Source organism: Acanthaster planci, linkage group LG17 (assembly GCF_054643075.1).
Source record: "Acanthaster planci isolate LZ-2023a linkage group LG17, COTS_SCS, whole genome shotgun sequence".
Lineage (NCBI taxonomy): Eukaryota > Metazoa > Echinodermata > Asteroidea > Valvatida > Acanthasteridae > Acanthaster > Acanthaster planci.
In genome coordinates this window covers 11,510,554-11,536,092 of record NC_141793.1, presented here as the reverse complement: position 1 = coordinate 11,536,092, position 25,539 = coordinate 11,510,554, and the positions used below count along the sequence as shown (strand labels likewise).

At 45.4% G+C, this 25,539-nt stretch overlaps 2 protein-coding genes across 6 annotated transcripts; one reads left to right on the top strand and one right to left on the bottom strand.

The window, feature by feature from the left end:
* Positions 1–267: 267 nt before the first annotated feature.
* ankar (ankyrin and armadillo repeat containing) lies at positions 268–21,240 on the top strand. Of its 5 annotated transcripts, none has more exons than XM_087148113.1 (21): positions 268–419; positions 1,276–1,936; positions 4,193–4,627; positions 4,872–5,148; positions 5,815–5,998; positions 6,487–6,709; positions 9,377–9,424; positions 11,391–11,592; positions 12,555–12,763; positions 12,912–13,016; positions 13,515–13,934; positions 14,348–14,589; positions 15,034–15,184; positions 15,920–16,081; positions 16,621–16,850; positions 17,563–17,721; positions 17,832–17,949; positions 18,184–18,344; positions 18,475–18,620; positions 18,998–19,053; positions 19,216–21,240. In XM_087148113.1, the coding sequence occupies exons 2-21, from the start codon at positions 1,333–1,335 to the stop codon at positions 19,476–19,478; spliced, it is 4,395 nt and encodes a 1,464-aa protein (XP_087004239.1). In that variant the 5' UTR covers positions 268–419; positions 1,276–1,332; the 3' UTR covers positions 19,479–21,240. The 5 variants fall into 5 exon arrangements, with proteins under 5 accessions (XP_087004239.1, XP_022079767.2, XP_022079769.2 ...); XM_022224075.2 differs by having other exon boundaries at positions 287–435; XM_022224077.2 differs by lacking the exon at positions 9,377–9,424 and adding an exon at positions 7,929–7,946 and having other exon boundaries at positions 287–435.
* Positions 20,829–25,330, bottom strand: LOC110973346 (tRNA N6-adenosine threonylcarbamoyltransferase, mitochondrial-like). The gene is made up of 8 exons (XM_022224079.2): positions 24,721–25,330; positions 24,245–24,344; positions 23,889–24,046; positions 23,206–23,335; positions 22,674–22,881; positions 22,176–22,330; positions 21,667–21,869; positions 20,829–21,543 (listed from the first exon to the last, which is right to left on the bottom strand). The coding sequence occupies exons 1-8, from the start codon at positions 25,041–25,043 to the stop codon at positions 21,468–21,470; spliced, it is 1,353 nt and encodes a 450-aa protein (XP_022079771.2). The 5' UTR covers positions 25,044–25,330; the 3' UTR covers positions 20,829–21,467.
* Positions 25,331–25,539: the final 209 nt, after the last annotated feature.

The following is a 25,539-nucleotide window of genomic DNA, read 5'->3' as shown; positions in this document are numbered from 1 at the left end:
CTATGGTCCTCTGCTCATTATCAGTATCATACTGCTTGTGACCATGGGCCGCGCTGGGGTTTTACGGGGCACCTTCCCAGAGTTCCCCCCCTCCCCGCCCCGCCCAATTTTTTTTTGCTCTACGATCTCGGCGCAAACGTAACAGCTTTGATCACGACCGCCCTCTACTGACAAGAAATCGTGTGGACTTGAAAGTTTACTCTGGTACCGCGCGTCGTAGTAGTTACTTGTACGTGTATAAGGTGCAGGGTGCTGTTCATGCTGGACAGAAAGCGTTTCGTTGTTAAGGAATTGTAGCATATATTAATGAGGCCGTTCAAATTTCTTCCGATTTCTTCCACTTGTAATTTATTTTCACATGAATGAAATGTCCAGAGGGGAAATGTGTGCCAACATAGAAAGACAGAAGTTAGAGTCTGGTACGTAGTCATTTTGGTAAGGAGTCGTGAAATTGTTCTAAGGGTTGGTGAGTGAATTCAGAATTGCCCAGTTTCTGCTTTTGTAAACTTTCGCGTGATATGAAGGCCTATGATGACGATGATGATAGGGAGGCTAATAAAATTTTCAAACATTTTTTGTTCTGTTAAATTTTTGAAGTGATCTTGGAAAGTATGTCATAAGAACTATTTTGATACAAAGTTGGATTCCATCAGACTTCGTAAAGCAAAGAAAAATCAATTTGAAGCTGGAATGTTTTGAGATGTTGTTCATGTGTGATGCAGAGCAAACTATGATTATTTTGTACACAAAAATGAGTGTGGATTTTAGCTGAAAACCTTAAAATTCAAATTTGTAAAACATTTGCTCGTAATTGTGCCTCATTTCAATGAATCAAATGCTGGCTTTACTTCAATTTTAATTCAAATTTCAAAAATTTTGAATTTGAAATTGGAAATTAAATAGAGGAACTGCAGCACGCAAAAAAGATGAAGTTTATTCACAGTTTCGTATTTACGAAAATGAGTTTTCAAATAAACAGTGCCCTCACTCATTTATTCATCTCCGTAGGAAAGAGTCCTATCATGTCCAGATACGGACACCAGTTATCATTCCCTACCGTGACGGGGAATTGATTGTTTCAAAAAAGGGAAATGAAGTTGGAAAGGTGGAGATTTCATGTGGAATTGACCAATCGCGCAGACCATGTGGGCAATCGTGGAGATCAGCTGATAGCGTAAAACATAGACGTCAGTGTGATTGCCACTTTCCGAGAGGAGTCCCATACGGTAGTTCTAGGAGTAGGCTTATGATGTTAATTTTTTTTTTTTCATTCAGAGCAACTTGTAAGGAAACTATATGTGAATCTGAAGTGAATGATACCGTCTTGCCAAAATGGCTGCTAAAAACCTGGACAGCAGTATGCACGGCCTGTCCATCGGTGAGGACCCAGCCCTCATGGCCACGGCCACTGCCAACCGCATGGCTGCCCAGTTCTTCGAAAAGTTCGAACGCTTCGAACTCCAGGAGGCCCTGGCCCAGTCCTCCTACCACTGGTTCCTGTCGGCCGAGGAGCACAAGCTGCAGGGCGAGGCGCCCTCGGGGGTGATCATGTCCATGCAGCCCTTTGCCGACAACAACTGCGTTCTGCTCTTCCCTTACGACCCGACGGTCGAGCCGCTGGACTACCGTGAGATCCACCAGATGCTGCGGGAGCTGGTGGTGGGCATCTACGGTCTGAATCAGGTCCCGTCGCTCTCCCTGGAGGCCAACTTTGACCAGGCCACCACCTGCCAGCTGCCCCCGGCCTATTTGGACACCCACCTGGGCCAGCTCCTCATCAACGTGGACTACATGATGAAGGGGGTGTGGCACGGCGCCTACTTCCCCAGGGACAAGCGGCTCAAGTTCAACGAAAGGTGGCGGTCCAGCCTGGACGTGAATGCCCTGGGGGAGCCGCAGAGCAAGAAGGTCATCTTGACAGAGTTCACCATGGCAGGTGAGGTCCAGACGGAGTTGTGACAACTTCGGGTTAGAAGCCATTTTGGCTCCAAAATCTGTTTGCTCATCCACTAGTGCAACTCGGGAATAATTTACTATTTTGGAGTATTACTATTTTGGAGTCAAAATGTCATCATATACCAAGTCGTACACAGCCTCATGTCATAACTCTACAATTCCATTCCATGTGAATTATTGTACAACTTGTGGACTCTAACTTTCATGAAGCTCTTGTAGTTAGTGTGGACTTCCTCCTGTGTCTCCATGTGCTTATGGTTGAGAATATTTTGCACAAGTGTCAGTCATCACGACTGCATGTTTTGAAAATACAAGATGCACTTAATACCCAGAAGTTATCTTTGGAAAGAAATGTGCCCTACGAAAAAAGAGATGGTACTTATCGTGAAGCTCAAACAGTTTAGTAACTTTGAAAACAAATTCTTTGCGCGGACTGTGCCTAGTCCTAGTTGTGTTTCTACTGTTTGTTTCTGTTTCTGTTGTGTACGTTTAAAAGTCAGGATTCACAGAGAAAAAAGAAGATAGAAGGCCATTTTCGAACTAGGCAGGTGGGGTTCTGGACTCCAAATTTTGGATCGCTTTAGAAAACGTTACTTTTTTTTCAAACTTGGGAAACTTCAGAGAAATTTGAAGCCTTTTAAGAATTTTCTTAGAGAAGCACAAAAATAGAGAATAGCAGGGCAGTGTGTGAGGCAGGTGAAAGCTTAGACAAAAATTGGGAACAGTCTTTGAAAAATGTGGAAAAATCTTGAGAAATGTACGTGCATGTACAGTACAAGTAGGCCCCCTAATGTATCCTTTTTGGAGATGAAACTTTTGCAGCATGTTTTTCTCAGCAGTAATGCTGTTATGTCCACTGTGCAAACAACATTGTCTGTTGCTGTTGTGACTGTCCACAATCAAAGGTACCTGTAAGACACATTCGTGTTTACGCAGCAAACCCCAATGACACTTTTATCAACTTGATGGCATACAGGCAGCCATTAAGGTGACAAAAAGGGGCTCCCAAGGCAACAAAGGCTTTTGTTTGGCTTAGTTGCCTTTATCCAAGTAGTTCCATTAATGGTCCATCCAGCAGACCCCAACCGTTACGCAAAGTACATGTACACAATCTGAATAGGATGGGAAAGGGTCCTTATTGCTTGGGGGAAAAAAAAAGTCCTTTTGTTAAACATTCATCTGGTGACAAGTTTGTTTCAGCCAGGGTCAGTGGTTACGAGGGACCTGTTTGTGTCAGCTTACATTCCAAAAATTGTACATCCGTATAATTTACAGTTTATGATTAAAAGTTATGCTTAGAGAATTCATTGGTGATTGGTTCAATTTTTTTGTGGCAAAGTCACCGACATCATCATTTTTAGCTGGACATGACTTTATTTCTATCCAAGGGCTTCAGGACAGTTAACATTTTTTTACAAGTCATATCAACAACTACATGCATGCTCTTGAGAGAATTCAGCACGAAATCAGAGGACATTGGCAAACGGTTTCATTTTTTCTACCAGTGTCGACAGCAGTCAAGATTTAATACAACTTAGTCAGGAAATTTTCTTTTTTTTTGGAGCAATGGAGCTAACAATAAGATTACATGTTTATTTTATTTTTATTTTTTGAAGCAGTTTTCAGGTATGTAAAGTTGGCTGCATTTTTATTTATTCAGTTGTCTTGAAAGTACTTTAGTTACTTACATGTTCTGCATAAAACTTTCAAGAAAAATCCTGCGATCATATTCATCAGAATTCTTCAGAGACACACCAGCAGAGTGGAATTTAATGCAGGTCTTCAGAGGAAACTTACCAATATAAAAAGAATGAAAAAGTTCAATTTTGCGTAAGGAAAAGCCCTATGAAGATAAGGGTCTGGAAAATCAATCAGGTCTCGATGGGATTCGAACCCGATTCTCAGAGATGAAAGGAATCAAAACTACCTCTGCACCAACAGAATCTGGCAACAAATAAAGCTTTATGGTGTGGATGCCGCGAGAAAAGGAAGGTCATTTCCCCATCGCCCCGGGAAAAAACACTGAAAAATAAATTTAAAAAGCATTGATAGAAAGAGGAAATATTGTAAAACAGTGGAAAGGATAAAAATTACCAGTTAGCTTGGAAATACATCAGATGTGGCCCCCTCATCCCTTTACGGTTTGCCCTATCAGGACTGCTGAGTGCTGCCCCCCCCCACATAAAATCCTGGCTGCTGGATCTGTTTGTGTCTCTTGCTTTGTTTTTTGATCCAGGCATGATGGATATCACCAAGGACCCGGACTTTGCCAACATCTACGACAACATGCGGCTCTTCCCCATGAGCGAGCACGACGCCATGGCCGACAAGCGCCTCTTCATGCAGTACGCGGAGGACGTGAGCATCCAGCTGACCTGGCGGCAGCGCACCATCCGGCAGTACCAGAACCTCTTCCTGGTGGATGCCGTCTACGAGGCCAGTGGCCGGGTCCGGCTGGGCGAGGAGCGCCTCTCCCGCGACACCTTCGAGCGGCTGCAGGCCCGGCTGCACGCCCACGTGGACGTGGTGCAGCGCCACTTGGCCGACAAGGCCGAGACGCGCCGGCAGATGGAGATGATCAAGCTGGCCAGCTTCCTAGTGCCGTTCCTGATTGGGATGAGACGGCGGAACAAAGTGCCGGACATCAAGAGACTTCTGACACCACTGACAGGTTAGAAAACTTGGAGACCTAGCAAATAACATTTTACAGCGTTGTTCAGGAGTATTTCAAGTATTACGCATGTGCTCACCAGTACTCAATTGGTTCGAACCTTGGAGGTATAGTTGTAGTTGGCAATATTTGGCAGATGTTGTGTACTTCCCAGTTCCTGTGGTCACACAGGGTTCAGAAATTTCAAGATTTCGTGTTGTATCCCTGGGAGACGGTCTCAGAGCTCTTTTGCTGTCATCCGCAGCCGACGAGTGCAAGACGGAGCGCGAGCTCCCGCCCCTCATGCTCTCCCCAACCTTCCGCTGCCCCAACTTCATCCCCGGCAACAGGTACTTCCACCTGCACGGGGGCATGACCTTTGACATCGAGACCGACCCCTGCCAGGCCCCGCCAGGCCCTGTGGTGGAGGTGTACGAGCAGATCCAGCTGGAGGCCATGGACCACCTGGCCAAGATCACCGACCCCAACCAGCCGCTGCACGAGAGCCTGCACGTGCCTGTCAAAGAGATTGGGGGAAAGAAGTAAGTAGCCCGTGTCCAAATGATTAGATTGTATGTACGTCTGGCGAGAACACACCTGCAGTATTCAAGAAATTGCCCTTGTGGCTTCAATGGCAATATTAGACTGGACACCTGAACTCATTGAATGAGAATGGGCAGTAGCCTCTCGGCTTTGGAGATACAAGTAGATCAGTTTTAACTCTTCTCAGCGATAATCCGTTCATCTCTGTATTCAAAGAACCTCAATTGCATCTGTTATTATATAAATTATGATGTGACTCAAGGTCAGAGTTCAAGCAAGAAGCTGCCTTTACACGGCATTGAAGTCTGGAGCTTCCATTCTTAAAAGTTTAGCCGTGTCCTAATTGACTGGCTGCAAGTCCAAGCCAATGGCTTCTTGCTGGCACACAAGTTCTTTCCAGGTGTAGCCGCAACTTACAGTCATGGCTCAAGACTAGTTTGATAGCATTGGCTTTGTGCATACACTCAAGAGGCGCTTTTCTGTAATGTGCCAATTGGAGCAGATGACAAGTTCCTCTCACATTGTGTTCCAAGCTGCATGCTCTTTTGAAGCTGTGCTGAAAATGATTTGGCTGCCTTAAAGATCGTCAAGTTCCCAGTTGGCAATTTGTGCTTTGTGACTGTCTTTACCTATCCCCAACTCTCTGGTTTTTTGGACACCCCTAGGTACTACGTCTTATCCATGGACTTTGAGACCTACTATCCCGTGTCGCCGCCTCACCCCCTCTGGGCTCATTCCTTCTACGACAAGATCGCCGAGCTCAAGCCCAAACGCTTGCCACTGACAGACATACAGATGCACGAGCAATGGAAGAGGAAATATGGCTACCACCAGGCCATAAAATACAAGGTGAGACGTGGGACCCGCATCATCGGAAGATCAGGGGTTTGAATCCTGCTGCTTGCCGTATGGCCATGACCTTGGACAAATCATTTCTCGGTCAATCGTCTCTCTCTCTCCAGCCAGGAGTACAAATGGGAATCAGCGTTACCTGGGGAGAAAACTGGAAATACTCTAAATTGTGTCGTGCTAGAGAAACTGGTGATAAACACCGGCTTTATGAGCCATCTTGGCTCTGCGTAGATTCTTCTTTTTCCAAGCAAAACCCCCCAGGAGATGGCTTTTATAACCATGCTGATCGCAGAAACTTGCTAAGCACATAAAATATCTGCTTAGCGAAATCCAGTAAGCAGCCAAACCGTCATGCATTTTGCACTTCTTGTGACCGATTCTCGGCCAATTTCTGTTCAGCACCTAAATCTGTGGAGCCCAATTTTTTTTTTTCCTTCACGAGCAGCATTGTGACACATTGCATCTGTTTGGATTCCTTGCGACAGAATCTCCAGTCGGGACTGAAGATGTCCTCGGTCCGGGGCCTGGTCTCCATCCTGCAGACCCTGGCACGCAAGTGTCCCCCATCCCGGCTCAGCAAGCAGGACGAGGACGGCTACACCTGCATGCACCAGGCCGCTATGCACAACCGGCCGCTGGTCATCGAGCTGCTGCTGATCCAGCGGCAAGACATCGACGTCCGGAGACACCACCTGACCAACCCCAACGGTAAGGAAGGATAGGACCTTCAGCCAGTGTTTGAAAATCAGGGGCCAATTTCATAGAGCTGCTTAAGCGCAAAATTTGCTTAAGCAGCAAAAAAAACTCGCTTACAAAACAAGGATTACAATCTCAAAATCTACGTGATTGTCACGCTAACCAAAAGACAGGTGAATACCATTCCAAAACAATATACATTACATGGAGTTTGGGCTGGTAACCTGATTTGTCAAGCAAGGTTTTTTCATGCTCAAGCAAATTTTGTGCTTAAGCAGCTCTATGAAATTGGCCCCAGGAGTCTAAACGTTGCCTCAATATTGGGGTCTGTAGCTTAGGGCACCTTGAGAATACGTCATGTCACCACTATCAATGCACTGCACTCCAATTGAGTTTCGGAACTTTAAAATGAAAACAAATATCAAGTTTTGAGAAGGAAGTTTTTGAGTGGAAGGATATTTTTTTGTCCTTTTTGCTTCCAGCACCGTAAAAACTAAATTACAAGATAGTTGAATATTTTGTCACTTTGCTTGTTGATGTGGAAAAGAGGGCTTAACTCGAATAGTCTGTCAGTGTTAACTAGCATTTATTGGAGCTGTTTGGTCAGCTTGAATCTTAAATTCATTGTTGAAGGTTTCTTTCAAATCAAAAGGAAATTTTATCAGGCAGACTGTTCACAGGGCTGAGGTGAACTGGGTAAGATGGAAATGGGAAATTAATTGTTTCATTTTAAGGTACTTACAATGTGCACTGCAGATCTGCCAGTTGGTGCCTCATCAGTGCATTTAGAACAAGATCAAATCATAAATATTACCAGATTTTTAAACTGGCAGCAAATCTCTGGATAGCTCAGACTACAGAACCCTTTGTATGCAATACGCTCAGTTTTCACATTACAATTTAAGAACCCGGTGGAGGAAGTTCTAATACATGTAGTCTCATTTCAATGTCACTAACAAATAACTGGATAAGTCAAGCTTTACTCAAGGTCCAACTCAGTTCAGATTGTTAAAAGAAAGAAAAAAAAAGAGAAAAGAATACAAGATCAAGTACAAATATGACACACTATCGTGGAATTTAACTTTCATCTCTACTTGAATAGAGCTCTGAATACTTGTTCTCCATTTTGTTTCATACTTGGGGCATTTCTTGATGATTAACAACTTTTTCAATCCCTGAATTTTTTTTCCCCTTAATCTGGAAATCCATTTTTATCCACCATTATTACCAGCGAGTGAAATTTGTGGAGGTAAGAAAAGCACAAACCATCAACCGTCTTTGCATGACACCATGTATTATGTGCACGTTCCATCTCGATCCAATCCTTGTCTTCCGATCTTTTCCATCATCCAATTCGTTAAAATGTTGCCGTCAGGGTTGTCTTCAACTTACAAATGATGGGTTGGTTATAAGTTGAATTCCTGTTCCATTGAAAGGCTGCCACTTCTGTGGGTGTTTGCTTCTTGAGAGGGGTCCTCGGCGCAGCTTGATGTTTTCTGAGGTTGAAATCATATTTCACTGTTTATTCATCATCAAATGTGTACTGTTACCGTTCTTTTCAGTGAAGTGTTGATGGTTCCTTTGGATGTTTGTTGTTACATGTACTTTTGATTTGAATGTGTATGTAAGATACAGTGTCCCTCCCAGGCATGATTCCATTCTCGCAGGTTGCCGTGTGATCATTTTTGTGACAATTTTGAACGGTTCACTTTTTTTTCTCTCTCTCGAAATGGAGTCCGCGTTCAAGTTATCTGTGTTATTTGGCCGTGGATCCACAAATGTGCCATTGGCGTGCTGTACTGAACAGCCGTAGCCACACATAACAATGCCCAATCAAGACAGCTTTACTTTTTCTGTGGAACACTGCTGGACATCGCACCGTGTTCAGACAGGAATCCCCCACTGGACGGCTATGGGGGGATCAGTTCAATTAGTGACAGTTTGTCAACCACTGGCCAATTTTGCCAGGTGCCCGGTATATATTCATGCATAGGTCATAGGCCACCAGTCGAAATCGACCACTGGTTGGCAGTGTGTCACTGCTCAAACGTGCCTCAAGCGTTAAATTAAATACGAATCCACAATTGGGTGTTGATCCAGGGGCATTCCTAAACCGGCCCAAATTTAGAGGTGTCACGGATCAGCTTTCTGTGAACAGCACCTCTCTCCGCACTGCAGAGACAGATAACCTCGGGCACCGTCAGAGCTGTTTACAGAGAGAGTTACGACATGACCGTCTCAAATGTTGGAACCAAAATGGTGGATTATGCATCAGTGCACACGTATGCACACCATAGCTGGGTGCTGTGCTGCACCCTTAAAGGACAGCCATTTGGGTTCCAAAGTCCGAACTTGGTGCTACTCTCTCTGTATACAGCTCTGCGCACCGCACAGCATGTGCCCTCTCTCAGGGATGAATTTGCTTGAGACAGCAAGATGTGTCGTTGGATCATAGCTGTTGGACGTGTCATACACAATGACACACAAGGGTGTTCCATTATCCCATAAGGGTGTTCCATTATCCCGTAAGGGTGTTCCATTATCCCGTAAGGGTGTTCCATTATACCAGTGTGTGGAGTTTGCATGCATGTTTCACGTGGTGTTGGTCATTTCTGTATTGTTTTTTTTACCCCCACATCACCTGTTTGTTCCATCCTAACCCATTCATTTCTAACATAGTTCATAGGGCTCATAAAACCAAACGATACCAGGCCGAACCGGATGTTGGTGAGTTTTTCCTATCAAAGATTTTTTCCAGTTTTTAAAAATGACATCACCATCCATTTCTCCCTGATATTTCTCTGACATACTGAGAAATCACGCCTGAGTTTCTGTGAGAATTGAGTAGTAGTCTGACAATAGCCTAGTATTCATTATGCCCTCGCAAATTCCAAGTTCTGTCTTTGAGACTTTGTAAACTTTGAAAAAATCTAACAACTTATACAGTTAATTCTGTTGTTTCTACCTGAAACACGTCAAGCATGTTATAACAATAAAATAGCAAAGTTAACTTCACATTCCAGGATTAACCAAGTGCTTATAGATAGACCCTGCGATATTAACCCTTAATTTTACTTAGTTTCTGCCATGACTACTTTTCTCTATGAAGGCCCCGCTGGGCCAGTTTTAGTCACTTTTGCCAGCAATCATCCCCCCGATGTTAATGGACCAGTCATCACATTGCTTTGTTTTGCATGAACTGGTGGGAAGGTTAATTGCTCAAGAGGGGTGTACACATCTACACATACTCCAGTATGCTTTCTTGCGTAGACCCATCTTTTTATGTTTCACCCAAACCATCTGTTTGGTAGTTGCAATGCAACACTGTTAATCTGGAACCAGTTCATGAAGTTTGCTAGATTGATATCCAGTAAAACTTGTCTGGCATGTACCGTAGATAAAATAGTGCCCTCATTATCTGAAAGTAGGGTAAAATCTTCATTTAGAATGGTCTATTGCGCGAGATGTCTCACGCTTGGCAAGCAAAATTAATGCGTCTACAAAAAACTAAAAAGTAGTGTCATTTTTGCTCTCTAAAAACTCACTACTGTATTCAGTTGTATAATTTCAATTTTTCTTTGAAACTGTGATATCAGCATTAATTTTGCATAAATTAATCAGTAGAATGTGACTAAATGTAGTGTAGAAATCATAACCAATAACTATGGCTGCAATCAGCCTTGAGCAGAAGCACCCCCTCAGCAGTTGAAAAGGGCCATGCTGGTGGGAGTGTTCATTTTGCTGGTAGCTACGCGCCTGTCATGTGTACATCTCATAGACGTTTGTGAACCAGCAAAGTGCAGGCCCCACCAATGGAGCCTCCATCGCTAGGAAATTGCGCCCTCTCTTGGTCCTGCTCAGGGCGGATATACATGTACTAGAGACTCCTGCTGGCTGACATTATAGAACTATTTTCACATTTACATACATGTAAAATCGTCAGCGGTAGAAAGACCCAAAAATTGCCAAGTTTGTCAGCCATTTCGAGTACTTCTCTTACCTGCAGATACTGCCCTCTTTCTTTTTGTGTCCTGTTAACTCCATCATGCTCATGAGTGTTGTTTACTGATGTCTCAATATGCACTCTCCTTCGTAACCTGCCTGTCTCCTGCATGCTTGACCACTAACTTACATGTACATGAAGCAATCAATCTTGTAGTAGAGATAATTGGATACACCTGTTCAGTATTGGTTCCAGAACTAATTGTTGTTATTGAAGTTCAGGGGTATGAATGTATACTTTCAAGGAGGCAATTTACTGTCGCAGAAATACTGTACACATTGGATGGAAAAGCCATCTGTACATTTTTATTAATGCAAAGCGTAGAAGGACGCATTTTTGATTTAAACAACAAAGGTGCTGTCTAACGCCATGAAAGTATAACAATATTCTGTATTTACACTTTGAAGCCTGGGCGACGTTGTTTCAGCTCTTGTGTTTTTGTACAAAAATTTGGTTATACTTGATGAGACATTAGTTTTTTCCTTCATCCTTCATCACCAGTTTTACCGCTTTAAGAGCAAGTCAACTCTTGCATGGTTGTACATGAGTGCGGTATGATCCATTATTGGTGTCCGAAGTCAGGTGTGAAACCTGTTTTCAAACAGATTTGTGTCCATGTAGGATTGGTTTTTACTGCATTTTTTACCTCGGTGTGCTGACTAGCCATTTCGTCTTCCCCCCCTTCCCCAGGCACCACTCCCTTGCACCTTGCCGCCCGCTGCGGCTCCCTGGAGGCGGCCCTCTGCCTGGTCTCCAACCGGGCCGGGATGATCCTGGCTGACCCCGAGGGCTGGGCGGCCATCCACCACGCCGCCTTCTACGACCACGCCCCCATTGTTCGGATGTTTGTGCGGAAGTTCATCGACCAGGTGGAGCTGGAGACGTGGGACAAGTAAGAAGATGACGAGATTGCAGTTTGTTTCTTGTTTTCCAGCCCAGCTCTGAGAAATGAACAACCTTCCAGATGCTTGTCAATCTGGATTGGGAACAACGCAGAGGAGGCCTCCAAAATTTCACCAGATATCCAAGAACTTTTGCAATGTTTTTCTCAGTTTTTGGTCATTTTTCGGATGTGGTGTAATGCCTTTAGATGTGAAGGCAGGTTTACATTTGTTGCAAAATGTCATTTCCGTCTTCAATTACAAAATGAGGCAGTGAAGACACCTGTAAGACGTTAGTCAGTTTGGGAGAACACCAAACAAACGTGAGTTGCTCACATGGCATAACCCACTTGGTGCCGGGTGGAATTGGCACGTGCGGGACAAGTTCCCGGGCAATTTTCAAGATCTTCCATTTTCAAAATTCTTCGAAAATTCATAACTTCATTTACTAGACGTTTACACCCCACGAATGACTGTCTGGTGGCTACTCTAATCTGACAGGCAACCTCCATCGATGCCCGAGTATTTCGGCCAGGCCTGCCGCCCAGTAAAGAGAGCCCAGATTGTGCGGTGCTGTGTAATTTTCTTTGTTCCCAAAATTGGCCCAGTGCATTACTGAATGCCAGTGGTGTCTTTTCAAATGCGGCTAGATTAGCGTGTAGTGATACTGTATCACTCATCGCTGGAGCGCTTTTGTCCCCGCTGATAATCCGCTGGCACTGAATACCACAAACAGTGGTATACTGTGTCAAAACAATGGCGGATTGCCTTTGCTAATGCCAACTGAAAAACGATGGCAAATCCCAGCAGCTTGGTCTTTTGTTCCGAGTACGGTCTTTTGTTACACGGCCCAGCTCTTTTGTCCGATTTCGGTTACCTCCAGCTATGCATACAAACCGAAGGTGCCCGGTTTCGGAAACCCCAGTGGCAAGTGGTTAACCTACTTTCTCAAAACACGCCTCAACAAACACAGGCTCAGGAGAACCCCGCTCCTACTGGCCGCAAGCTCCGGGGCGCTGGAATCGGTCAAGATCCTGATCGACCTGGGGGCCAACATCCGCAAGACGGACACGGAGAGGAATACCATGATACACCTGGCCGCGCTGCGATTCCACACCAACGTGCTGGAGTTCTTCATCGAGTGGAATCACCCGGATGTACCAGTCTGGCAAACACTCATCAGTATGGTTACCCTGTTTTCTTGTTTTTTTTTTATCTTTCCAATCAGAATTCTCGAACACAGCATACCGTTTAATGCTTGTTTCATCTGGCCCAAATCACCGATTTCTATCAGCAATTTAAAGATTTCACATTTTCCTGTTTGAATCAGGCATGTTGAAATCAAAGAACTTCCAATACAAAGACAGTGCCGTCAGATCCCTGGAAGTCCTAACAACATCAAGCAAGCAGTACTGGAAACCAATCCTGGAAGCAGGTATGTCAACCTTGAACTTTGACTTTTCACCTTCATCCCTTTGATGTACATTTCTGAAATTCTATTGTCATATTCTGTTGAGTGAATGTGTCTTTTATATTCGCGACCATAAGGTCTTGAGACTCAAGCATATTTTGCTAAGCTCAATAATTCAATTCAATTTTCATTAAAAAGTGGATAGTTCAGTCGGTAGAGCACTGGTACGGTAATCCAGAGGTCGCAGGTTCAAATCCCGCTCCGGTCAATTTCTTTGTTTATTATTCATTAAAAAGTGAGAGAAATAGAAACAGGAGGAAAGGAATGAAAATAACAAGTTTGCTCAAAAATACTTCAGAATTGACCTGCTTCCACTGTTGACGGCTTATCAATTTGATATTGACATGCGCTTTGGCCCCCCAACATATCCTGGCCACACCCATGATGATAGGGATGTGAAGAGAGACAGTATTGGCCATGATGTCTACTTCAAACATGCATTCAACAACTTGTAAATTCTAGATGGCATCCCCGCTTTGGTGGAAATCTTGAAGATGCCCCAGAGCGAGATGCAGTCCCTGGGCGCCGCGGTCATCTGCAACCTCTCCGAGCAGCCCGAGATCCGCACGGCAGTGGCATCCGCGCCCGGCGCCATCCCCACCGTGGTTCGGCTTCTGGGCTCGCCCGAGGATGACATCCAGGCCCGGGCGGCCATCGTGCTGGCCGACCTGGGGGCGGCGGACGACGTCTACCGGACGGCGGTGAGCCACGAGGGGGGCATCCCACCCCTGGTGGCGCTGCTGGACTCGCAGCTGGAGGATGTGTTGGTGGAGGCAGTCAATGCCGTGCGGGTGCTGTGCCTTGGCCACCGGGGGAACCAGAGCCTAGTGGCCCAGCACGGTGGGATAGAACCCCTGGTGGAGTTCCTACAGGTCAAATCAGGTACAGAGTTGCCATGGGGATGCAGGATACATGTTCATATGGGTTTAGGCCAAGTAAAAAAAATTGGTTCCCTGTCCAGGTTTTTTTGTTAAGGTGGTGATGGTTTAAGTTGAGATGTGATCCTGTTTAATTTTTCTTTATTTTATTGAGACTACGTATTTTCTCAAGATAGCAGACAGATTTTCAGGACTCTTTTGGTAGTACTTTTATGTCTAAGGTTGTTGTCAGCATATCTAACAGGTTTTAAACTTTCATTGTGGTTAAATATTTTGTCAGAAACAAAAAGTCCAAGCATATAAGAAATCCAACTAATAACCAACAGAAAAATCTGTAAAAATGGAGGTAGCCGGGAAAAAAGGAATCTGATGGCAAGGAGACACACCTTTTTTTGTACCCTTCTTTTCTCACCGTAGACGTCCTGCGAGCGGCCAGTTCCGCGGCCCTCGCCGCCCTGACCTACCACCACCAGGAGAACCAGGACCTGGTGGTGGAGCGCAACGCTGTCCAGCCCCTGGTCTCCCTCATCCGGGGCCGCAACATCTCTGTGCAGACCAAGGCCGCGGCCGCCTTAGAATCGCTGGCCGAGAACAACCCCAAGTGCCAGAAGGCCATCTTGGATCTGCAGGCGCCTAGCGCCCTCATACGACTCCTCAAGGTAGAGCCGCTCCCTAAACTGTACCTTGAAATTGCCCAGTCAAGAGGAAGGCCATTATGAACACATCACCCTTCCAAGTTTTGTTTCATTTCCTGCTAAAGACGAGTCATAGCGTGCTTCCAGTATTTTTCTTATCGTATTTTTGTGCGTTCTGCGCTGGAACGAGGGATAGTGCACTTTTACATAACAATACCAGGCCATCAGAGGCGCGCTGCATGTGCCCACAGGTGTATGCACGTTTAGTGTCGGATGCACTGAGCATGTGTAACCGATTCCCTTTGAAGTGTACGACCCTCACATTTACGCTGGGCAGCCGGATGAAACAATACCCACCGACCTGTCTCTTTCTTGCCCGTGAACCGTGAGCCCTTTTGACATCCTCTCTGAAATCACAGTGAAGCAGCCACTGTTGACGGTATCTTTATCCTCGCTCTTTCCACTCAGATCTGGGCCCTGGACGTGAAGGAGCAGGCGGCCTGTAGCCTGTGGGCCCTGGCGGGCCACACCAGGCCCCAGCAGAAGATGATCGCCGAGTTCATAGGCATCAGCGGCATCATCGATCTCATCGTCAAGTCGGAGAAGTTGCAGCACGTAGGTAAGTTGCTCCCCGTGTTACTGTTTGTGGAACCTTCCTGAGCTGGTATCACTTAATGAGTGTCAAGGCCAATCTTCTCGTAATTCTGTTTTAGTTAGCATTAGAAAGGGGAAATTGCTCCTTTTATTTTGCTGCATCTCTCAGTTTGGCAATCAGTCTGTCATTTGCCATCGACTGTGTTTGATCTTGCCGTAGGTTTGGCATCTTGATGAAAATGGCAAGGGTTTCTATCGGTTTAAGTCATGCAAGATTCTGATCCAAAGGCCCATAACTCAACAGTGGCTCTGGCAACTTCCAGTTCATGCTGTCAGGTTGGGTCACACTTAGCAGGTTCACAGCCGCACTAAACAGCACACTGGCCATGGAGACAGCTAAGCTGAGAAAAGCAGCGCAGCATCAGAAATCTCTGTTTGCGAGCGCTACCACTTAGTCAGTCAACTTTATGGGAAGTAGAGCAAAGTTTTCCTGTTACAGCACAACTTCTTTTCTACTGTCGCTACTCGGCTCAAGGAAATCGTGTCGAGAATCCAATGCCTGCAAGTGCTAAGCGCATGGTTGGAAACCAAAACTTGGAAATTAGCAAAAGCAGTTCATCTGCCAAAATGTCACGTGAATCTGCCAAATTTGCCTCCTTCGGCTCCACAAATTCCTTATAATGACCAGTCACGGTATATTTAGTAGTCACATTTCCTTTTTTCTCAATTCATGAGACTTGTACCGGTTTTCCCGTCTCAGGTTGCATGGCGATGATCGCGCTCACCAGGGCCAGCTCGGACAACCAGAACCGCATCGAGCAGGAAAACGGCATCCTGCCTGTGGTGAGAATCCTGCGCTCCAGCAAGACCTCGGAGAGGGTCCTACACATGGTCATCAAGGCTCTGGGGACATTGTGTGTGGGTAGGTGTCCTCAGTGCCGGTCCTGATGTCCTCTGTTGGTTAAGTGCATGGCCCAAAGGGTTAATATAGGAAAGAAATCTGAGCCATGATTAATGTATTTCATTGCTTTGAGAATGAAGGTTCTCAGACATGTATGACATGAAATTAGGTCCTCAGTCTGTTGATGAGTGAGTTTCAAAACCACAGTTGACAATGGTTGTCTGTTTCCTCACTATCTGGGCCCACACCTGGCAAATTTATGCACTCGTCAAAAAATAGCAATAAAACAGTCACAAGAAATGAAGGATGCGTGACATATTTGCCAGCAACCAGCTGTTGCTAAGCAGATATTTGATTTGCTTAGGAAGTACTTGTGCTTACGTAGGCCCATTTTAATGGAGCTGTTTACCAGACAGAAAATGTTTACTCAGCAGATTTTACCGTTGAGGGAAATGAGCACCAAACCCGTCCCCTGGCACTGAATACCCATTTTGACAAAGTGCGTGCTTTCTACGCTTGGCATATTTCTATGCTTATTAGCTCTTCATTGTCATCCGCAGGTGTGGCCAACATCAACAATCCCGTCACCCAGCGGAAGATTGCGGAGGAGAATGCCATCTCCACCCTGGTCAGCCTCTTCGTCTCCACCAGCCACGACTACATCCGTGTGGAGATTGCCAACACCTTGGCCTGCATCATCCTGGGCAGCAAGGAGAACCAGGCCCTCCTCAAGGAGGAGCCGCAGTTTGAGATGCAGATGCTCCTGAACCTCCTGCACTCCAAGAAGAAGGTGAGGGGACTGTCGGGGGATTTTAATCTGCCCCCCGAGCGGGACCTAGAGAGGGCGCAGTTTTCCTAGCAACGGAGGCTCGTTCGTTGTGGGAACTGCACTTTGACGGTTCACAAACCACTATGAAATGCAAGCATTGTGGTCACATGGCTACCAACAGAATTGAACACTCCCCACCAACATGGCCCTTCCCAACCAATGAGGGGGTGCTTCTGCTCACAGCAGAAAGGGGTCAGAATAAACTTTAAAGTTTGATTACATTTCCTTGCCTTTGCCTTTCACTGCCATTGCTTATGAACATTATTTGCTTACATGTAGCGACAACTTTTTTTATCGGTTTGCCACAAGCGCAATCATGAGTACTTTGCTGTGAGTTACAAGAGCAAAGCAAGAGTACTATTACTTCACCACAAGTACTTGTTCAAAAAGGTTAAAGTACCACAGCACTGGTGCCGAGTACATTCTGAGAGAAATGAGCGATAACTGAGCTTATGGAGGGATGACTCAAACTCAGATTGGACTCAGGGTGAGTTGTGGAAAGCAGGGCATTACATCAATTCCTGAGTCGAGTTTTTTGGGCTCATATTTTTCCCCAGCTGTAAATTGTCCAGGACTTGGGCTCAGACTCAACTTCAATTTTGATTTGAAATCGATTGTCGTGTTTTTTTTTTTTCTCCGGGAATGTAATAACGTAACTGCCGACGTTCTGCAGGACATTCGGTTGCAAGCCGGCAACGCCCTGGCCACATTTGCCTTCAACAACACCAACCAGCAGGTAGCAATCAGGGAGGCGGGGGGTCTGAAGATGGCCACATTCCAACGGTTCCTGGACTCGGAGGACGAGACCTACCAGGCCTACGGCGCCTTCCAGGTATCTTCTTCCTCTTTCTCATCTGACGATGGAAATTTACCCTAACTTGGAGTCTGAGGGGGGAAGGTGGTGTTTGTGGGTTTTAAAATATATTTTTTTCATTGTTTTAGATTGTTGTCCTTGCGAGAGTGATAGTAGACAGCGACCAGGTCACCTTGTCTGCCGAGGGTGTCACTAGGCTTGTCAGGTTGCTCCAGTCACCAGACGATGATACCGTCATACTGTCAGGTATGGTTGTATCCGCTCTGTGTATGAACAGCAGAGGGCATCGTGGCTCCTATACCCCATGTGGGCCCTCAACCCGTACACCATATGGGCTAGCCCATACCCTATGTGCGTAGTTCACACCTTACAGATCTAGCCCGCGCTGTGTGGGCCTAGCCCACACCCCAAGGCCATATCCATGCAGGCATCACAGATACCATTATTCATTCTAACGCCCTGCCGTTTGACATGTTTTAGGCACCTTGATGGCCAGCCTGGCCCACACCCGTGCAGGCATCACCGACGCCATGATCACGTCGGGGAGCGTCGAGATTCTCATCAAGCATCTCTTCTCCCCGAATGCCGAAGTTCGATGTGCCGCGGCTGTTGCCCTGGGCTACCTCACATTCAATCGCAAGGTACCGATGACACTTGAAAGTGAAAAATACTCGCAGGTTGTTCGGGAGCCTGTGAGTCCAAGTCTGGGCTTTTTAGCATTCTGATTGAAAATACAAACTCGTGGTGATCATGATGTACATTCTCCGACAGGCTACGCGACTGTTGCTGGTGGCGACGCGCAACACGCCCGGCTTGTACAAACGGCTGATGGGCAACCTAGACAAAGACGGCAAGATATCGCGCGACTTCACCGAGGAGTTCCGCCGGGCCCAGGTGGTGGGGTTGCCAGCACTGAGGTGAGAACGAAGACCAGGGTTCAATTTCTGGCCACACACTTGATAACAGCCAAACATAATTTGCCAAGTAAAGACTAGTGCAACGGCCAAAATGTCAGTCAATTTTATGTTGCTTTCAGCTGGTTCTCAGCTTTTTTTGAAATTTATCTTCCGAGTGAAAACCAGAGTACCAGCCACAAAGAGTACGCACAGCCAGGCATATCAGCTGGTACCCTTTTTACTTCTGTGCATATCTGCTTCAAGAAATTGCTTACAGACTTGTAGTTCAGTCCTCATTTTTTCAACTTTGTGGGTGTAGATTTCAACGTCGGACTTGGGAAAAAGCCATTTTTCACATTAACTTTTCCTGTTATATTTTCGTTTTCTATTTCTTGTAGTTTGGAGATCCATGGAGGTCCACCAGTTGTCCCTCCCCCAAGACCGAGAGAAAAAAGTAGGTTTGCTTGAGACAAATGAAGAGCACCTTTATTATTGACCGAAATTAAACTTGCATATTCATGAGCTGTCACTGATTTGCATAATCACGAGAAACTGTTTAGGATCAGTACATGCTGATTTTGATGCGACTCGTGATGTTTTTTTCTGCTCCGCACAGGACGGCCTCGCACCACCATGGGCTTCAACTGTCGACTGCCAACCGACCAGCAGGGAAAGAGCCCCGCCCAGGGCCTGCCTGTGAGCCGGGCGGTGTCGGCACCGGCTGCCACCCAGCGACGCATGGCCAAGTCGGCCGAGGCAGTTGAGGGTGATGCTGGGGTGCGAGTCATCAAGCGGCGGGAGGTGGGGCCCCGGGGGGATGCCCGAAGGGTGGTGCTGCGGAAACCCACCGACGACGGGAAGATCGCCTGGTCTGGCTGAGGTTGGGTGCTGGGGGGTGGGCAAAAGATCTTCGCTATTTACCACAGCAGAGAAAATTTGGCCGTCAATAAGCACATTTCGGGTTAACAAGGGAACCAGGGTTATGCACATGCGTAAATCCCATAACAGACAAATCTGTGCTTACTCTGTAAGCGTAAAATGTTTGTGCTAGAGCTTTAAGCACAGAATGTTGATCTGAGCACAGAATTCTGTGGTTAACAAAGCCACAAAATTAGGTCCACCAGGGCGATAATCCAGTCCACCACCTGTCCGATCACGCGTCCATTCACAAGTAGGAAATTGAAGGAAGTCTCAAGAAGGCTGTTTGCCACAGTTTACTTGAAAAGCTCATGACTTGACACAAGACCGACTGACTTGTGATGGACCCGACCGGAGCCCCAGAGGCGACTGGTGAAAGGTTCAAACACATCTAGTCAAGGTCATGGTTAACACAGCAGTCAACATGCACACCGTTTATAGTTGCCGAGAAAAATTTGGGCTGCATATGAAATATTTGGATGCTTTGAGCGAGACACGTCTGTGTCTTGTCAGGTTTTCCGCATGAAGGATACAGGGCACCGTGCAGCCGGAAGCTGCGGCTGGGAATAATGCACGTGTCTGTTGGTGGCTACCAGCGGTTAACCACCGTCTTCCACAGGCCCATGTGGTATTTCCGACCTAGCCCCAACTCTGCAGGGATAGTCACAGAACCCCAGTTCTGTTGCTTCATGTACACTGTGAATGCAGTGTCATTTCCAGTCGAAAACCACAAACTAAAACTGTTCATGCAAATGAGTTGTTATCAATACATGTACAGTATTTAAAACACAGTGCACGTTAGCTCACTGGAGCCTCCGCCATACATGGGTAGATATAGTAAGAGAGTCTATTTTACCAAGTATTTTAATATTTTTTGTATAAATTCAGGAATCTGTAGAAATCTACATTGACTGTGGTTTGTGTGTGATAAATGGCCAACTGATCAAGTGTATATATTTAAGAATAATGAAACCATATCTGATCAAAATACATTTTTAATGATCTTTTGGGAAGTTTTATAAACTTTGCATTGATTTTACATAATCTTGGTCAAATTTGTGTGTATTTGGGTTCTACTATGTCATTGCTTAAAATTGATGAAACTGTCATAGAAATATGGTAATTTATGGTAATTTGTTGGAAAAAGTTAGTAACAAAGGTTGTTTTTCTCCAAGCTGTAGATTTCTTCATATGAGATATTAAATTTTTTGCCCCACTTGGAAAAACCTTTTACTGATTTCAAAGTTGAACACAGCAAGGCACAAAAAAATCTCAGACAGAATAATATACTAAATCAGTTTTCACAGGTCATTGTGGGATTGTGAAATCTCATTTTATTACCAGAAACTCAACCGGCATGCTGTTCCAAATTACAGAAACCTTACATTTTTATGATAGTACCAAATTGTGCTGGGAAGTGCTTAATTCTGGCAATGTTTGAAGTTGTGACCAGGTTTACTAGAAAAAAATTGCTGCAGGAACAAATTCACAGTTATGGATTTTCGTCCATATTACTCGTCAATGAGTTTTATTCACTCACCTCAAAATGTTCCGTCCTCGTATAAATTTAGAAAAATGTACATATAAGGTTTTATTTTTTACAGGGATAACGATTATGTGTTGTGTGTTTCAAAAACGGAGATATAATTTGTAAATATTTGAAAATGGTTGTTTATACGCAAATACTTGTTTATTAAAATGAAAGTTTGCTTCTGTGTATAAATTGTCATAATACAGGTATTTTAATTGATGAAAAGAGGTGGTCGTTTTGTACGTGGGATCAGTCACGCAGAACTACAGTGTGAAAGTAAATGCCAAATTGGCAATGTGCCAAGATAACAATTTGCCATCACACTGCATGGAGCTTTACGCAAAAAAATTTTCATGAAATTTCCAAGTTTGGCAGATTTCCAACTTGTCACGGGCTCAGTAGTCTGACCTCTCACCTTGTCACCAGAACTTGATTCTTTTGATTTTGATGTCTGCCGCCCTCACCTGCTCCGAGATGTCTCTCCCCATGGGATACCTGCGACCATGGCAACATACTCCGGTCAGGGGGCATCTTGAAAATTGCAAATCTTTCCATTCCTGTCAAAATGCTTCACTTGAATAACAATGCCTTGCAAAGAAGCTGTGTTCGTGCACTTACTTTGGTTCGTAACGGATGCTCTGTGGATCCTCGACAATACCGATGCCAAGTTTAAACTTCTCCATGCCGGCCCACGCTATCATGATCCCGTTGTCTGTGCACAGTGCGGGTGGGGGACAGTGTAACTGGTACCCGTTCTTGTCGCAGGTGAATTGCAGGGCATTGCGAATATAGGCGTTGCTAGCCACGCCCCCTGAGACTACCTGTTTGTGGGCGGCAAGCAAGAGGACAAGAATCATCAACCTGATGAGGAGTCTCTCTCAAAGCCTCTGTGCACAACCCGACGAGGGCGCTCTCAGTGAAAGGCACTGGCATTATTCCCTGGTGCACGGGCACTGTCAATACAGTAACACTTGCTATGCATACCAGGGAAATCAGAGCTTTGCCATACTGGTTTCCAATCTCTACATCACAAGTTTGACTGTAAAGTGTGAACCATCATGACTAATTTCATCTTGTACATTTGAACGATAAATTTTACATCAGTATATTCTGACATTTCGCCTTACTAATGATTTGGACGTTCCTGGCAGCATGTCTGTCTGCCGGCAGAATTCCATGGCCCTGGCGACCCTGGTGACTAGATGGTGCGCCACCTTGTGTTGGAAGGAGGCAGCAATGTCGGGAATTGTCGATAAGAGGTCATTATTATCAGTGGTGATACCTGTGCCAAGAACACATAGTAATTTTTACCTAGTTATTGAAAATGAAAATCCCCAAATTGTTTTAATTTACAAATGCCCCCCCCCCCTAAGCGCAAGGTTCACATCCGATTTTCATCCACTGAAAGCATTTGACCAAACTTTTGCAAATTTAATTCCCTGGTGGAATTCCGAGGTATTGTGTGAAGCTGAACACTTTGATCAGTGCACGTTTAACAGTCAACACAGAGCAGGAAGTGTTGGCCCCAGGTCACCGTGTGAACAAAATCCATCCAATCAGTGCTCAGAAAGAATCAGCTGTTCCCCATACCCTTGGAAAGTACAAGTGAAAGTCTCTACTGCTACCTTGTTGGACTTCGTGGTTGTATATCAGCCAACTGGCAAAGCTCCTCAGCCCGGAGAAGGAGAAGTTGCAATCTCGGTGTTTGAGCAAGGGTCTGTCTTTGTCCATGAGCAGCCTGATGTTACCTCCCTGAGACACTCTCTCAATGGCTTGGCCCCCAGATAAACCTTGGCATGCGGGGTGGAGGTCCAACTTCAAACGGCGCGCTACCTACAAGAAATGGCAAGATAAAAGTCTGCGAAGGTTTTGGCGAGAAAGAAGTGTTGTGGGCTTGTGGTCTGGTGTCTGTCTTGATATCTTGCAGGTCAATTTGGGCAGGTTGTAGGTACAGGTGCAGCCTGTGGGCTGCTTGTGTCCTTAGGCAGGACACTTTGTCACAATTTACTTCTCCCTAACTTAGAGTAAAAGGGTACCTGTGTCGGCAGAGACAATTTTTGTGATCAAATTCTGGGGACATGAGATGAATGGTCTGAAGAATGTTGTATAAACCCGATGACTCGGGGAAAAGGAAATTTTCATTTTGTATAATGCTACCTTATCGAATGCTTCTCCTGGCGCATTGTCGTGGGTTTTTCCAAGAAGGAGGAAATCATCAACTCCCCTGGCAACAGCCAATAAGCAATGACCACCGGAGACAAGCAGAACAAGGTACGGAAAGTCAACCCTGCATCAAAAAACAAAATTTCACTAATTACATACTGTATACTCAAATGGAACGAGTTACTGCTTTTTCCATCCTTGGCAGCGACAAACTGACTGAGACGAGCTGAAAGATGTTTCAGTGTACATCCTGCCGACAACGGATATCTTTACTTGAAAAGGTAAGGTAAAGGGCATGTGACCTAGTGGTTAGGATAAGTAACTCTCAAACGTAGGGTCAGAAGTTCGAATCCAGCAGCTGGTGTGCATGTTGTGATCTTGACCAAGTCACTTTACTCGTACTAGCCTCTCTCCACCCAGGAGTGTAAATAGGTGCATATTAGGGTAGGGATAGTTATGTTTGATTTAGCCCTTCGCACCTGCGAAAGCATTGAGCTACATACTCTCCAGTGAGATGAGATCGATTCGATATGTAGCGCCTCGAGCAACAGGTAAAGATGGACACATATATTCTTCATAAATTTATTAGCTTGATTGATCTTTTTGGCATGGAGCACAGACTGATATGATGGTGCCAGAGCGGGCTGACGTACTGAAAATGACGGCTGTACACGTACTTTTCAATCATCCTCACTGTGAGCGCGTGGGCGATCATGTGATGCACCGGTATGAACGGCAACGGTAACCGACGCAGCAGGTCCTTGCTGTACTGCAGGCCGACCTGGAGACACAGGGCCAGACCAGGCATGGTGGTGGTTGCCAGGGCTGACACATCCTACATGAAGAAGCAAATGCCTAGTTTGAAATCAGGGCCGGATTGAGTGTTCTGTAGGCCCGAGACACCATTATTCCAAATAATACATTAACCACCGCAATGCCCAGCAAGCAAACGACTGCAAACTTGTCTGTCTTTTGACCTTTTCTCTCTTTTTTCAATACAACTGAGTACATTATTCCATGGAGGTGGGAATACCTTGAGCTCTACTCCGGCATTCCGCAATGCCTGCTGAACGACACCGTCAATGTGCTGCCTGTGGAGGTCCTGGGCTAGAGGAGGGATCACACCTCCATTTCTAGATCAAAAATCAAGTCAACAACACAGGATCAATATAGGATGAAGAAACTTGGGAGCTCGTCTTGTGTTATCGTCAGGGGATCCTTGGGCTTATGATCTGTTTCACGTCTCGATAAACTTGGCACTTGGTCGGACAACCCTTGCCAACTTATTTGAACTAGCTCCAGTGGTACAGATATCCTGTGCCATTTGGATAATAAAGGCAAAAATGGGAGGCACACTGTTTGCGAATGGCCTGGAGAATCCAAGAGGATGCGGTTGCTATGGAGATGCTGTATCTTGCTGATTAACAGTGGTCAAGAAATGAATAAACAATGAAAATAATGAAGCAAGCAATTTTTCTTCAAGTTTACAGAATACAAGTGAGTACCCACTTGACGTGGATTCTTTTCTGCGAGCACAATCCCTCTCCGAGCACATTCCCTGTCTCGTCGACCACAGCTGCTCCCGTCTCGTCACAGCTTGTCTCAATTCCCAGGACCAGAGCACTTCCTCTCGCCACACTTGCCAAAAAGGATGTAGAAGAATACAGCCCTCGTCTGGTCGACAACAGCACTGCTTGGTGAAGAGAGTTTTGGGAGCCTATTTTGTGAAAACCGACCAAGACCAAGTTCCGAGTCCTGTAGCCAAACTTGATAATGTTGAGTCTCCCAATGTGAAGTGTCAGTAATCTTGTGGTAAAAGTTAAATTGGACATGATCACAGACCAAATATTACAGGCCAGAAAGCAGCACCATCAAACTTCAAGCGAACCTGCGTGTGCGCCGATTATGAGACTTGCGTCGTCTGCCAACTCGAAACAGTTAGATGTCGGAGCATATGAGTAAAATTTCCCTGAAATATCCGTTTTGCTGTCCTAACAGTGAAGAAAATTTCATCCTTTTCAGTGACAACATTTTTTTTTTTCGAAATGAAAACACAAATGCCAAGAAACTGTGCTGATTTGTGTCTTTGACCATGCTTTGATCAAGTCCTCAGTGAAATATAAATGGCGCCCTCATTCGATGAACACGGTGGGGGGGGGGCGCTCAGCAAATAGGCCCCAAACACTGAACAGTTAGTTATTTGGGGGCGATGAAGGCTTTCTTATTTTCAACAAGTAATTATACCAACCACAAGACAAGGACAAAAAAAGTGATCTAATACCAGCTTTTAATTTTATCTTCCTTATTCCCGGGTTTTAAGCTCTTGTG